The following is a 15,481-nucleotide window of genomic DNA, read 5'->3' on the forward strand; positions in this document are numbered from 1 at the left end:
GCGGAATATGCGATACGTACGGGGCGTATGCGGAACGGATATCTTATGCATAACAACACAAAAATCACGCATACGCCGTGTGTGACTGTGTGGCTCCGAGAGAGAGCGTACGAGCGAACCGCAGCCATTGCTGAAAGTGAATGCATAGAGCATCCGAAGCACTCGCAATCGCAATCCTTTTTATGCATTCCATGTGGCATTGCGGCCGACAATGGGGAAAATCAATCAACTTCTGGTTCGTTGGGGTCGTGTGGTTAAGTAATCTTCTAGAGGTCGATGCAATGATCAGGTCACCAATAAATTTCAATGGGAAAGTGTCCTACGAAAGTCATATATTTTTTATGAATTATTTGGCCACATATTGTTTTATAAAAATCGAAAATTCTTTTTATAAAAGGGAACTGCTTTACTCAGGTCGGATATATCTATAGTTTTTACCTTCTGATTATTAGTATATACAATTTTTTTTATATTTGGAAGGATATTTTCGTCCAAATAATAATGAACAATATTTTTGAAACTCTAGTAATTGTGAGTTTTGGTCTTATTTTTGCGATTTTTGTCAATAAGAAAACAAAAGGGGTAAGACCCAACTGATATTTGACAATCAAATCAAACAGAACTATATTTCTATACCTTTGCCTCCCACCAATATCTATATTACTCCCATTTTTCTCCCTGTGTACGCCTATTCGTGTTGTTATTTATTTTTGCAATGCATTTTTCCTTCACCGACTCACTTCCCTTACAGATGGCAGCGTTGTTTGATTTTGATTTTGTAAAATATTTTCTGCTTCAGCATTTTGCATTTTTAAAAGCGCTCTCTCTTTCTCCCTAGTGTATCCTTCTCTTTCGTTTTCGTCGTAGTTTTTTTTAGTATTTTTCCAGTATTTTTACTGCCATATATATTTTTTAAAGGAGGAGCGGTGATAGTTGTCGCTGCAAGCGATTTGTTGTTTTTCCTTATAGAGGGAGGGTTATTTTCAGGGGGAGACCGACTATTTTATGTGCATTTATCTGTGTATGTTGCTGCATCCTGCTTCTGTTGATGCTGCTGCATAAAAGGATATACAGATGCAAATTCTATACAGAAATTTAGATGGGGGATGGGGATTCGGTGAAAGGATAATGCAGTGTGTGCTTGAAGAGGGGTGAACGTGGGGTGACTGGGGGTGTGTGTGCTGGCCCTGGCTTCCATTGTGGAAACTCTATTTTATTTATCCGAACAGCTTCAGCTCGAAGCATCCGCAAAACTCTTGGCCAAACATTTCCCAACACTTAAGTGCATAATCAATCAAACTGATTTCTTAGTCGCCTCAACCGATTTCGGATTTTCGGGCTACGGATTTGTGTTCGGATTGGATTTGTGTGTGGATTAGTTTTCCAATGAGATTTTCTTGCTGTTGGTCGAACCGTTTGTGCTGCAATAATCACATTTGAGAAACGAGATGTTAGGAACCTTTCTACAAATGGATGTGATATGCACACTCTTTACTTTTAATGGCCTTGCAATTAGTTCAGTTTTGGTCAAAAAGAGTTGGCGGAGACTCTTTTCCTTTTTTTAGCCTTTTTTGATTGGTTTCCAAAACCTCGGGTTTTCATTTATATTTAACATTATAGGGTTTTGACAACTATAAGATCCACAAATGAGAAAAAAATTAAAATTGTTTGCGTGAAAGAATTATTTTTATAAACATAACAAACAAAAAATGACTAAAGGGTATTTTTAATAAAAGGAAATCTTTACTATTACTTAACCCCAGATAAATGAAAAAGGGTAATAACCACCTAAAAAAAAAACTTAAAATTTAATATGTACCAACGCATTAAATATATTTGGCAACATAATTTAGAAACATTAAAATTTAAAAATTAAGGTCATTTTTAATTAAAAAGGAACTACATTTCTTGTACAAGTTAGGGTGATTGATGAACTCACAAAAAATACCAAAATCTTTTTGACATCGAACTCACCCATTTGCTGTTGCGGCTTCGCCTGCTGTGGCAGGTCCTTCCTCTGGGGCGGAAGAGGCGGCTGTTTTCCGGACTTCCGCAGGGTTCCGTACCGCTGGGCGGCCTGCAGCATTTCGTGGGGCGCCAGCTGCTGCGTGGGACTGAAGCTCTGCTGGCTGAGCGAACTGGTCACCGTCGGGATGTGCGGCGAGTAGCCACTGTAGTCGACCAGGCCGCTGAATGCCGACGGCGGGCGCTCCACATAAATCTGCTGCGACTGGGCGGCGGCCATTTGGAGGCGCCACAAGGCCTCCTGCGACAAATCCCTGGCATTGCTGTAGTTGTTCTCGTTCGAATTGTTGCTTGACCCTGCGAATTGCCACATTTCCTGGGGTTATTATGGGTCGTTATTGGCTCGGAACTAGGGTTAGTATATATAGTAGTGCAGATGTCGAAAAAGAAGGTGCCAAGTGCTTTAGGTGCCTTGCAGTGAGTGGGAAAACTTGAGAGTCACAGTGGCTAATTGGAAAAACACGCACTAACATAAACACATCTATATATAGAGGGCAATAATGCCTGGTCACTCTCATCAGGCAGCTGTCCAAAGGGTTGTTATAACCCGGTTTGAATGGCAAAGTGTAAGGTTAACGACATGAGCTCGTTTAATTACCTTTAGCCAGCATTAATCACATGTACTACCATTAAGTTTCTATCATAAAATATAAAGGTTCCGTTCCATTCAAAGTGCAAATACTCCTTTCAAATATTTTTCAACCATTTTACATATGTGAGAATTGTATTTATAAAAAAAACGAGTAAACAAAAACTTGCACGACGAAATTTAAGGTGAAAAAACGAGTTGGAAAATTCGCTAGTCCTCTATTTTCATTGCCAGGGATTCGATGACTTCATTTTGCGGAGACACGATATAGTGGCGGCCACCAACTGCCGGGAACCGGTGACCAGGACATCCAGTTCGTTCTTCATTCCGTACTTCTGCTTGCCGTACTTATTGATCAGGTACTCGAAGAAGGAGCTTATCGATATGGAGAGCTGCGAGTTGTCCCGCTTGCCGTTCTCCTCGCAGAGAGCCCTCCAGTTTCCGGCATTCCTCTTGGCCCTCTGAAGCTCCTCCATGCCATGCCACACCATTGCCTTTCCATCATCCTCAGTCAGAATTTCGCCTTCGAAATAGTTGGGGTTCGGTACAAAGCAGGCCTCTTCGAAGCGCAAATTACTGCGGATGATGGTCAGCAGATCCTTGGCATTGAACTCGTTGACCTTGTTGAAGAGCAGGATTTTGGGCTGCCGGTTCGAGCGGGTCCTGGTGTAAAACCAGTCCCGGCAGGCCATCATGGACTCGAAGGTATCGGCACTATCCAGATAGACATTGAACATGTCGTGGCGCATGAAGTCAAACTGTCCCGGCTGTTCGAATATCTCAATGCCGCGACTTGCTCCGGGGGTTAGCAAGGTAGAATTTTGATCTAAGCCCACTACATATTCGGGCTTGTGCCGCTTCAGGAAATCGTAGGCCAGCTGTATGCCCAGCGATCCATTCAATCTCATCGTGTAGTTGGCCTTGTTCATCAGCAGTTTGTTGTTCATATTCCCCTCTATATAGTCGTTGAAGGTGGGCACTCGATGGAGTTGTACGCCAATTTGCTTGGCCTTTTGGGCCAAAACCTCACAGCACTCCGTTTGGCTCACGTTCGTGTAGATATTGGCCTCTGGCTTCATGATGGCCGCCTTGGCCCAGGCTATGTCTCTCAGGGAATTGCCCAGGTTCGAGCTCTGTTCCCATCCCAGGGTCGTAATCCCGATGGTCTGGGCATGCGAGGCTATATTGGTGGCATCGCTGGCTCCTCCATTGCCCACCTCCAGAATGGCCACCTCAACACCGGACTCATGAAAGGCGTGAAAGGCCATCACGGTCATGAGTTTGTTATAGGAAGGTGTGGGCTTCATATTCGTAAGTTCCGTGCTGATCTTCCAAAAGAGTTCCGTGAACTTCACATCACTCAGGGGCTCCCCATCAATTCGGATTCTTTCGCTAGTCAAGAAGAGGTGCGGTGAGCAGAGAACCCCGGTCTTCACACCATGGCATCGCAGAATACTCTCCACTATGCCACATGTGGAGCCCCGGCCCTTGGAACCAGCTACCTGTATCACGGGAATAGATTTCAACTGCTTCTTCGAAAACCCCGTCTTTTCCAGGCACTCCATGGTTTGTTCTATCGCGGGATCCGCTTCTTTTCTAATGCTTTTGGTAGTGGCTCTTCCTGAAGTGGGTTCCAGAACCTGATAGCTATTCAGCTGCTTTACAGCATCTAGATAAGCCAAACGTTCTGGACTCTTCTCTTCAGGTTCTTCGGGTGGTGGTGGTGGTGAAGGTTGAGTTTGAGGAGCCGCCCCTGCCTTAGATGGTGTGGCCACCTTTGGTGACCCTAATTTCTGCATCTTCTGAGCCTGCAAATCCTTACCCGCCTGCATTTTAGCCTGCATATCCTTGAGCCATTGATTCTGCTTCTTCTGCTGCGATCCCTGCATGCGATTCATCCAGTTTTTTCGCTGCGACTCGGAAGAGGCGCCCTTGAAAGCCCCAGATCCTGAATCCGAATCGGAATCTTCTTCGTCCTTTTGTTTTTCCATCTTATGCTGCCAAGGGTTTTGATTTCTGGCTGGTGGAGCACCAAAGGCAGCAGTTTGGTTACCCATTCCAAAGTTGGAAATGTTATTGTGACCCTGATTGAATTGGTTTTTTTGGGGACCAGAAGGCGGAGGAGCACCCTTTTCAGCTGCCATCTTGGCTTTCTTATGCATTTCCGGCGAAACCTTGGCCAACCACTTGGCCCGCTGATCGGGGATTTTGGGAATATTTGTAGTAGTTGGTACATTTGGATGAACTGAGGGTTTCGGGCTAATGGCAGTGGGTTGTGCGGGGCTTATGGTGCCCAGGGGCAGGGGATTCTTTTTGATTTCCACTGGCTGAGCTGGTGGGGATTGCTGGGGTGCCGAAGATTGCGACTGCGACTGCGAGGGCTGGGACTGGGATTGCGATTGTGGCTGCTTCTTGGACAGCTCCTTGATGGTGGATGCCTTGGAGGCCTTCATAGAGGGCGCCTTGAAGCTCATCTTGAAGAAGTTCTGACTGGACTGGATCGTCCATTGTAGGGTTCTTAGGCGGGAACTCTGCCTTCGGTACATTAGCGGCATCAGCGAATACATTCCAACCAGCAACTCTTGAAAAATCCGTTGTGTGTTTCTTTTTGTGGTTTGAGGTTTCAAGTTCAATAAAATGCCAACGAAATGTATGAATTTTGATCATGGAAATTTGTCGATCGAATTTTCTGTATCTGACTTGTGACAATTTTTATCATTTGGTTAGGTGGTAAAATAATCAAGTGCCAATCAATCGGACACATAAGGGAAAGGTAGGGGATACTTATTAGTTTAGGATATCTATAATTTTTTAAGATTATTTAAATAGTCTTTTAAAATATATAATAAAAATGACTTCTAGAATATATAAAACAAATGTTGTTTGATTTTTATGATCTTGTTGGCATTATTTATTTTTCCAAGCAAACAAAGCTTAACCAATAGTAAAATACAGATACCAAATTTCACCAACAATTTCCACTTTTCAAATTCTTTGCATACTTTAGGGCACGTGTAGTAATATTTGTACACCAAGAGAAATTTTTAGAAGTGCAGAGAGAATATTAGTGATTATAGCAGTGCAAATAAAAGTATTTCGATGGTAAATATTTCTTTAAATTTTAGTTTCGCCAACATAATTAATTTAATAATTATTTCCCTAACACTGAACAAATTTGTGTAGTGCAACAAGAAATATTAAGGAAACATCAAGAGTAAAATTGCATATGGTGATGGTGCTCAGCTATTTATTTTTTTTCAGTGCTTTTGGTGCGGACGGTGGTTAGTTTGCTGTGTATATGTTCTTGTGGTGGGAAAGTTGCTCCTTGTTTTTTTCTGTTCATTCCTACTGTCGCTCGTAGCTGGAGTTACCTGTGATGGCTAGTGTTGTTGTTGTTGTTGCTGCCTTGGCATTGCGAGACGTTGTTGTTATGGTGGTTGCCAGTGCTGTTGTTGTTGCCGCAGTGGCTGCGGTCACCAGGGATCTCATTTCCCTGGCATCCCTTTCCCGCTCTCTGTTTCCCAAATGGCTGCGTTTCAGGGTGGTGGTGGTGCAATTGTTGGTGTTGTTGGTGGTGGTGTTCGTGCTGTTGTTGTAGTTGTTGTTGACGTTGTTGTTGTAGTTGTTCTTGTTGGTGGTGTTGTTGGCAATGGCGATGGTGGGTTGGTTCGTTAAATTGGCGCGTGCTGAATGTTGCTGCTGCAATGGGTTAATGTTGCTGCTGCCGCCGCTGATGTTGCATGTTGCTGGTGTCGCCTCAAGTGGTCCTGCTTCGGTTGCAACCACACACACCAACAACAACGACGACGAGTGTGTGTGAGTGAGTGGGTGGGTGGGAGTAAAGGTAGATGTGTGTGGGAGGGCAGAGAAATAGTAATTAAGTTGACGCTTGCCAAAAGAGGGAACGCAAGGAAAGAGCAACAAAAGCCCGCGAAACCCACAATTAAAATGCATTCTTGAGGGGAACACTCAACTAAAAATGTTTCACCTACACTGAGTTTAAGTTTTCTACGTACCTTACTGAAAAGGTATTCGCCCTGAATTTAAAAAAAAAATTTAAGTCAATGCCAGTTTTACTTAAAATTGCAAAAGTTATAAGAATTGTACACATAAAAGAGTTCTTTTAACAATCTTTACATTCTTAAAAACAAGAATAATCATAGGTATAGCATCTAAAAACCTTTTCTCAGTGCAGTTCTCCCCTCCATTTCGCTTTAAACTTGTAGCTTTCCATTTAGGTGTGAATAGAGTTCCTTTCTTTATTGTTCACCAACCCCCTTTTCGCTCAAAAACTCAGGTGGGCCGAGGTGAAAAATAAGGTGCTGAAATGCTCTCGGGTTTGGGTTAAGTTCTCCGGCCTAATCGGATTAAAGTCTAAGTGGTGACCTCTTTAAGGGGATTATTTGAGAAAGAATTTGTATATTCAAGTTGCCTAATTGCGTTAAATTTGTTTATTAAATTTTTCGAGTTCTTCAAGTCGATTTTGTGCGGACTTTATGTGCTCATCTAAGCCATCTTGTCGCCTGGCCTGTTGCTAATTGACTTTTCTCAGCTTGTTTCCAAGTGAAAAAGGCGACTTCAGACTAAAACTTCACAATGCAATTTGGAAGTTAAGGCACTAAAATATGTAACAAAGTGCCTCGTAAAACATAAAACATTAGAAAAGATATGTGGTGGCAATTTTACAATTTTAATTTATAGAAAATTATTTTCGCTACCCACAATTTTTATATTAGGTCAGTAATGTACCTACTTTTTCCAATGTGTTAGTACTTAGGTTTTAATACTCCGGGCTCTCAATTAAGACGCGGACCTTGAAATTTTGTTTTTTGACTAAGTTCCTTAGATTAAATATAATCATTCTTATCGATTTTCTTATAACAAAAATATAAAATAACACGCAACAAAATTCCGAATCAGTTTTGTGCGAGCATTTGCCTTAAGAAGTTCTGAGCTGCCAAAATGCTTAAGTTCGGAGTTATTATTTTTCTTGTCTTTATTGTTAATGGTTCGGCAAGGCCCCACAATAGATGCGTCTTAAAATATGACTCAATCTTGGATAACGAAAAAGATTTATTGGCTTTAGTGCAGAAAATGCAGCTTGAGACGGTCAGGATTCACAGAGAAATGAAGTCTACCATTGACTTGATTGAACATCGGCAGGATAGAATGCAAAACAAACTGTGGGACATAGAGAAAGCCCTTACCAGAATCCCAGGAATAGTATCGCCTATCTTTGAGCGAATCGGATTGGGACTCTTTTACATCGAGAACAGAGTTAAGCAAAACTGGACTGATGCCCAGTACACCTGCCGTCTTAGTGGAGGTCATCTGGCGGTCTTCCAGACCAAGGAGGAGTTTGAAAACGTCGCTTGGAAACTGGAGCCTTCAAATGAGTACTGGCTGGGGATCAACGATCGTGCCAAATGGAGCGATTACATAACTGAGGCCTCTGAAAAGCGGGTACCATTTATAAGATGGGCTCAGGAAGAACCAGAGAACTTTCAAGGAATCAAAAAGAACTGTGTCGGCATGACTGAACGTAAAGTGGCAGATTGGCCCTGTGATTCAAAGCGTAATTTTATCTGCCAATCGGATTATAGATATTAGAAAAAGAAATATTTAGCGATAATGAATGTGACATATTGTGTATATCATTTTTTTTTACTATATCTCCTTATCAATGTTGGTATGTATTCTAGATACAACTTATTTTTTCTTTGGCATTTGTTAGATTTAATGTGCATGATAATGTTATTTTTGTATGCGCGTAAAACTAAATATAATATCAAAATTTTAAGAAATGTGAAGTTTAAGAATGAAGTATTTAAAAAAATCACCTAATCGTTTTGGAAATAAACATTCAAATCATTACAAAAGGCTTCTTTTACTATAAAGCTTAAATTAATTGTTACGATCCCAAATCAATTAAAGGCACGAATCGGCAAACCGTCGCAGTTCTCATTGTGACTTCACAAATCTCTTGAGCCGCCCTGTAACCAATTAAAAACGAGGCGATAATACGGAACTTGACCCTTACAGTGGACATTGCATCGAGGGAACAAAGCCGGCTGAAGGATAACGGTTTAATTCTCACTTAATTGGAATTACGATGGCAGCAACTTTTCAGCCGCTCCCGTTTCCGTTTCCGGTGGCGCTTTGCGTTTTCCGATTGGTGTCATTTCGGTTGCCAAGGCGAGCTGCTTATGCCCGACACCAAACACCATGGAAAATCTGATGTTCTGGTGGCGGACTCGGGGGAAAAGCCGTGGGAAAAGCAGGCAAGGGCCCAGCGGCGACGTGGCGCTGCATTTGCATGAGTAGCTCGGTAAGTGGAGGAGGAGCCGCTCTAGATTGACATGAAATGCAATTACGGCCAAAAACTCCGGCCGGGGAACTGGGAGCAGGGACACCCATCGAAATGGCCGCCATAAATCTGCGCCGAAAAATGTGTCGCTTAATCAAGACACACACACGCCCACCGAGCGGCCCCTGGAAAGCCCCAGATGTCCCCAGAACCCCGAAAACACAATCCGCAACCCAGTTTTCTAGCCACAGAGCCACGTCTCTTCATAAGTTGTCGCCTGGCTGAAGCGAAATTCGGCCAGCCTCACACAGTCAGCGCAAAAAATTGATACAAATTGTGTGAATTTATGGGAGTAGTCAGTTATTCAAAGAAGTATTTTTTATGGTTCAAATGTTAAAGGGATAATCTTTAAATAACTTGAAATTTAGTTGGTGACTAGAAATACAACTTGGAAAGTATCCTGGCATGAATTGCTGATAGTTTCTAATGCTCAGTAGTTATGTTTTTGGCTTAAAAAGTTTAAAAACGTTCACTTATTGATTTTGGAATAATAAAATCTAGAAATATACGTTTTTTTTGAAATTTTGGCTTTTGGTTCTTTTTTTTTCACTCGGACTTATAGAACTTAAATCATTATCAATGAAAATAATTTAATAAATTTTTTAATCGTTAATTTTAGAAATCCCAAGTACCCTCATAGATTTAATGGCGAACCCTCACCATATTTTATTTAATTTTTCGGTAGTTACTAATTAGGGCATTTTCTCTGCCTGTACTCACACTCTCCGGCGCCCAGTCCGTGTCCGTGTCCATGTCCATTGCCATGTCCGTGGGATCCGGCTGCTGAGTTGGCAACGGAGGGCAGCACTTGATAGCTGTCGCTGTCCACGCCGATGGCACTTGTCACATGATAGCCGTAGCCGTTCGAATGTGGATGCTGTGGTCCCCCGGATGCCCCGTTGCCCCCGGAGCTGGAGCCCCCCCCGCTGGAACCATAGATGCCCAGGATGGCTTTGGGCTGTTGGTACTGGCCGTGGTTGCTGTGGTGCTGTTGCTGCTGTTGCATGTTGAGCTGCTCGTCGGGATCGTGGAGGGCGGTGAGGGTGAGTTCCATCCCGCCGTTCCCATTGCTTATGTCCTTGGAGTCCAGACTTCCCGTGGGGTAGTAGGGGGGTGGTGGCGGCGGCTGCTGCTGCTGCTGGGCATCCTGGCTCAGCGAGGGTCTTCGGCTGGCGTCCAAGTCAAGGTCGTACTCCTTGGTTGCCGCGGATCCTGGATTTGTGGCGCTGTTAGCGGTGCCTCCACCTCCAGTCCCTCCTCCCACAGAACCACTTTCTTTCTTGGAGGCGTGTCTCCTGCGGCAGTGGCAAAAGGCGTAGAGGAGAGCCAGGAAGACGAGGAAGGAAAGCGAGGCGATGATGATGGCCACCAAGGCTGAGGTCGTCATGGAGGAGCTGTGCGGCATGTAGGACTTGCCAACTGAAAGGGGGATTACAAGGGATTAGTTTTGGGGATTTCTGGTGTGATCTGCAAGGCCATGAAGTAAGTATCCGCCTTAAAAAGGGAAAACCATTTTTTTGCTGGCTCTACTGCATTTGATTTTGATTCTAGGCATGACTTCTGGTATTTACATCTGTTAATTTGTTTTGGTTTTTTAAAATCATTATTTTTTTCAATATAAATATATTAAAAAAATATTCAATTTGTTAATAGCCTTTTTAGTTAGAATTTTAAGTACATTTACTTTATTTCAAAACATTTGATTCAGGAGTAGGTGATTTCTACAATATATTTTTAAAATAATATAATTTTTAAATATGTCCCATATTTTTTAAAGTAGAGTATTGAATTTTAAAATGAGCATGAATATAATTTTTAAATGTGTCACATATTTTTATGAGTGCAGAGTATTGAATTTTAAAATAAGCAATACTCACTTTCCGCGTTGGCATATGCTCCGCAGTGATCGTGGTTGGACCGAAGACATAGTTTGACCCGCACCACTGGACCAGGACCGGCGGTCTCCGCCAAGGCCATGGTGCGATCCTCGCCCAGGTGGACGCCACCACCCACCACTCCTCCCACTCCACCCACCACACCACCCAGACTCCTGCCCGATGTGGTGGCCGTGGTGTAGTGGGCGGGGCGCGACACGTGATTGATGACGGCCTCCTTGAAGGTGGTTTCACTGCCCGAGGGCAGAAGGGTCAGGGTCTCCACGATCTCCCACATGGGCACAGTGGCGTCCCGGGTGACCAGGGACTCCACCACCGCAATCAGGGACAAACAGGTGGCGGCCACATTGATGCCCAGGACATGCGAATTGGGATCGTAGCTCACATGCAAGGGCGGTGGAATCTTGCTGACCTTCGTGGTGGCCAAAACCTCATTCGAATAACCCGAAGTTCCCTTGGAGTTCAGAGCATATACCTTGAACATGTAACTCTGATGCTGATCTAACGGTGCCAGTTTGCAGGGGTTTTCCTTGAAGCAGTTGAACTCGATCCATTCGTGGTTGGAACTACTGGAAGAGCTGCTTATCTGATAACTGGGTATATAGCCATGACCCGAACAGTCGGCTAGGGTCTGTTCCCTAGGTGTGGCCACTCTCCTGTAGCTCACCAGATATTTGGTGCTCATAAAGCCGCCATTGAACCCGGGTGTCCAATTTAGGACGGCATAGTTGTGACCCACCTCGAGGATCTTCAAGTTCGTTGGCTTTTCCGGGGATCCCTTGGGCTGCAGTCTTATGGGAGCCCTGATACTATCCAAGGGATTAACAGCCCTGCAAATGTACTCCCCATAGTCGGAGTGCTGCAAGTGCGCTATCCTCAGGATAGAGGTATACACATCATTGTTTTCCATTCGCGTACTTATCTCATAGTGGCCATCCGAAGACATGGTCAAGGGCGAGGGATTGTTTCCGTATTGCCATTGAAACTCGGGCTTCGGATAGGCCTGAACGCGGCAAACCACCTCTGCGGATTCCCTAAGATCATAGGCCACTTTGTTGTATTGATGAATTATTATAGGCTCATGTTCTATACGCAGATGCATAGAGGAGTTCGCCGAGTTCACATCGTTTTCGTAGAGGCAGGTATAGAGACCTCTATCGTTTGGCAGCAACTGATTTCCATTGGGTCTGGCCTTGCCCCGGAATCGGAGGATACTTTGGACGGCCACCACTCCACCACCGGCATCCGTGGGCGTGGTTCTTATATCGAACATCTTTCGCGTGGGCAAAATCTCAGTGCCATCCTTGATCCATCGGATTTGAGGAGTGGGTTTTCCCTTGGCACTGCAAGTCACCGCATAATCCACATCGCCCACTCTTCGGGTCATATGTTGCTGCAGCTTGGCCAGAAACTGAGGGGGCTGATGGACCTCCAAAATAATGGTGGCTATCTTTCCAATTCCCAACTCATTCACCGCATGACAATGGTATTTTCCCTCGCTGCCCAGGTGAGCTTTGGGTATGGAGTATTGGGGACCTTGAGCCAGGATTTTCTGGGTATTCCCTATATCCCCATCCATATCACGGAACCATCGGTACTGGGGAACTGGCCAGCCCGGAGGATTTGCTGAGCAGGTCAGGGTCACACCATTGCCCACATGAACCACCGGTTTATTGGGGGTTATATACGCCTGACCCGGCCGATGTCGAACTAGTAGGGCCACCGTGGAATTACCCACACCCTCCAATCTTTTCGAACCGAACGGCTGCATTATATTCACCGATCTGCAGATATAGTTTCCAGCATGCTCGGCTCTCACAGAACCGAGGGTTAAAAGTTCGCCGGTGTATCGGAAGTCCGGAGCTCCTTCCTTTAACCACTCAATATTTATTGGCGAAGGATTTGCGGTGACATTGCAGCGAATCAAAACAGTTTCTCCCTCCTCCGCCTCGTGGGTTTTCGACTCTATCACCACTATCGGGGGATATAGAACATCCAAGACGATATCCTTTTCGCCCGTTTTGCCCAGGCCGTTGTCCGCACTGCAGGTGTATTTCCCGGCATGATGACGATTCACCCTGTATATGGTGTGAGTGGGCGTGGCACTCACGTACTGACCGTTTCGAGACCATCGCACATTGCTGACCATCGGCTTGGCATCCACTCGGCACTCCAGTTTCGCCACATGATCGCGTTCAACTCGTAGAGGGTTCTGGGGACCCACCTCCACGCGGGGGTAGTCTATAAGAAAAGGAAATGAAATGAAGAAACATTTATAATAAAAAATATCGAGATCGACATTTACATAATAGAATAATAGGTATTACAAAATAACGTAAGCTTGATATTGAGTATTTCCCTGTTTCATTTTCTCTCTCTTTTAAAAATATTCTGTAGTATTGCTATTTATAGCCACATGGCCTTAGGAACTTACATCTAAAATAATCTTGACTATCACTATTTATGTAAAACAAGTTAGCATCAGCACATAAATAGTAACACCATATAATGGTCGTGGCAGCTTAGTTTATAATTTATTCACTCTTTCGCTCTAGTTATTTTTTCGGTTCATTTGGGTTAGCATACAAATAGGCAATTACAGTCCTGGTTTAGATCCCCTCCTTAGTTTTAGTTGACTGGTTGTTCGGGCCATTAACTTGTCAATAACCGTTTTCAATTACACGAGGACGGCAGCATAGTTCCAGTGGGCAAAAAATACAATTTACTCCATTGAAGGACGTTGACGAGTTCAGCGTGACCCATCGACATTTTTAAATAATGCCATTTTGTGGAACAAAAAAGCAATATATGTTTACTAGGATGTATATTGGGGAAATGGCCCTAGAAATTGCCACAAGTATTTTTGTGGCCACTTTACAGTGGAAGAAGTTTATATTTTTGTAACTATTTTTACTTTTCTTGTGTTTACAATAATGTTGAAACAGTTGTATATATTCTTTTACACTTAATATGGAATGAAATTCTTTAATATTATTTTTTGTAAGACTTAAAACAATTAACTTATAAGCAAATCTGACGGATTAATGAGCCTTGAACTTTCTCCTTTATGCATATGTCAAAACAAAGGAGTTCAATTGCTAATGAACAAATACCTATCAATGGCAGTTCCTTTATTATGCCGAAACAATAAATACTTGCTCAATTGCGGCTCATAATTGAAACGTCCACGATGATAAGTCCACTACACTTTATTCGATTTCCACTTTGAGTTGTCTTTATCTGTCATTTATCTGCCAACTTTTTCCATTTCCAAATGTCGGGGAAAACCCTCACCTTCGTCGCAACTCCTCGGTTCTCCAACATTTCACTGACTTTTAGTCGTTTAACTCACCATTGTGCGCTTTGGTCATTTGGTTTAAGTGCCGTTAGTTTCATTCCGTATCGAATCGGTTTTCCACCCACTTACCACCCCCCCCACCCCCTCGTGAAAAGCGCGTTCAGTGAAGCGTGAGGCATAATAGTGGCTAAGTATAATTGTTGCTGTTGTTGTTGCGCCAATTAACTTTCGAACACTTTAGTTTAATCACCGTCTGCCCAACCGAACGGAGTCTGACCTCCGACCTCCGACCTCCGACCCCCGACCGCCACGCCCCCTTGTCAGCCATTTGCCTACGATTATAGCTGATATGGCCCATTGTTGCAGGCGGGCCAGCATTTCGCCCAATTGTTTTTGTTGGCTCTAATTCGTGAAGCGGAGTAAATGTGCCTGCGTCATGGTCTAAGCTCCCAGGGCCAACGAAATGGTGAGGAAAAAATCAGGAGGATTATTTTCAAAAAATTATAGACCAAGGGGTACCTTGTATTAATATTTGGCAGTATTTACTTTCTTTTAGTGTTTATTTATATTTATTTTTTTATGAACCACTTCGAATTTTTGAAAACAATACAAAAGTATACAATTCCTAAAAAATAAATAAATTCTAGTTTCTACCAACGTTTATTTTTAAAGAGAAATTATATTAAAGGGTAAATATTAAAATTACGAAAAAATTTAGACATTGATATTATTTCTTGGTTGGAAAAAAATAGAGAATAACAAAATCCAGTTGCATCCAAGGTCAATTATTATGTCAGTTGTTAATATATTTTTTTCCATTTCGGACGTGTCAAGAAACATGATTTCCTTTTTAAACTCTCTAGTGCCCTTAATCGTGGATTTAGGAACTAGAAAGTAAAGTATTTTCTATTTTAATAGACCACAGAAAAGCTAACTTTCTCCCCGCACAAATACCCTACAAAAAGTAGAAAAAATGCTGCGTTATCCGGGACCCAATTACGCGTCGCCCGAAAACATTAAAGCCTAACTCCTAAATGAGGGACACTGTGTGTGAGTGTGCGTGTGCGTGTGCGTGTACGTGTGCCGGTGGTTGTGTGTGTTTGCTGGTGTGTGTAATTATAAAATAAAATTTAATGAGCAGAGCTCCGACCAGAAAAACAGAAGCCACCGCGGAGGAGGAAGGAAAAAATCAAGTTTGCATTTCAACACATGCTGTTGCCACCCCAAACCCAAAAAAAAATCCATTTATGGAGGAAGAGGAACCCTCGGGGCATTTTCATGCCCAGCCATCCATGTAGTTTCACGCT

At 43.3% G+C, this 15,481-nt stretch overlaps 2 protein-coding genes across 5 annotated transcripts in view; both read right to left on the bottom strand.

Annotated features, from left to right (window-relative positions):
• The window catches only part of LOC119548336 (hemicentin-2), a 105,001-nt gene that overhangs the window by 7,453 nt on the left and 82,067 nt on the right, over positions 1-15,481 (bottom strand). The window contains exons 6-9 of one of the 4 annotated variants that reach the window (XM_037855538.1): positions 10,859-13,117; positions 9,702-10,400; positions 5,986-6,384; positions 1,975-2,322 (exon numbers count right to left, since the gene is read on the bottom strand). In XM_037855538.1, coding sequence (XP_037711466.1) covers positions 1,975-2,322; positions 5,986-6,384; positions 9,702-10,400; positions 10,859-13,117 — 3,705 coding nt within the window. Of the gene's footprint in view, positions 1-1,974; positions 2,323-5,985; positions 6,385-6,630; positions 6,652-9,701; positions 10,401-10,858; positions 13,118-15,481 lie in introns of those variants that run through there. The other 3 variants (XM_037855539.1, XM_037855541.1, XM_037855540.1) reach the window with 3 other exon arrangements.
• Positions 2,718-5,386, bottom strand: LOC119548337 (folylpolyglutamate synthase). The gene has a single exon (XM_037855542.1). It carries the CDS (start codon positions 5,179-5,181, stop codon positions 2,839-2,841), a length of 2,343 nt encoding a protein of 780 aa, XP_037711470.1. The 5' UTR covers positions 5,182-5,386; the 3' UTR covers positions 2,718-2,838.

This window comes from Drosophila subpulchrella, chromosome 2L, assembly GCF_014743375.2.
Source record: "Drosophila subpulchrella strain 33 F10 #4 breed RU33 chromosome 2L, RU_Dsub_v1.1 Primary Assembly, whole genome shotgun sequence".
NCBI classification, from domain to species: domain Eukaryota; kingdom Metazoa; phylum Arthropoda; class Insecta; order Diptera; family Drosophilidae; genus Drosophila; species Drosophila subpulchrella.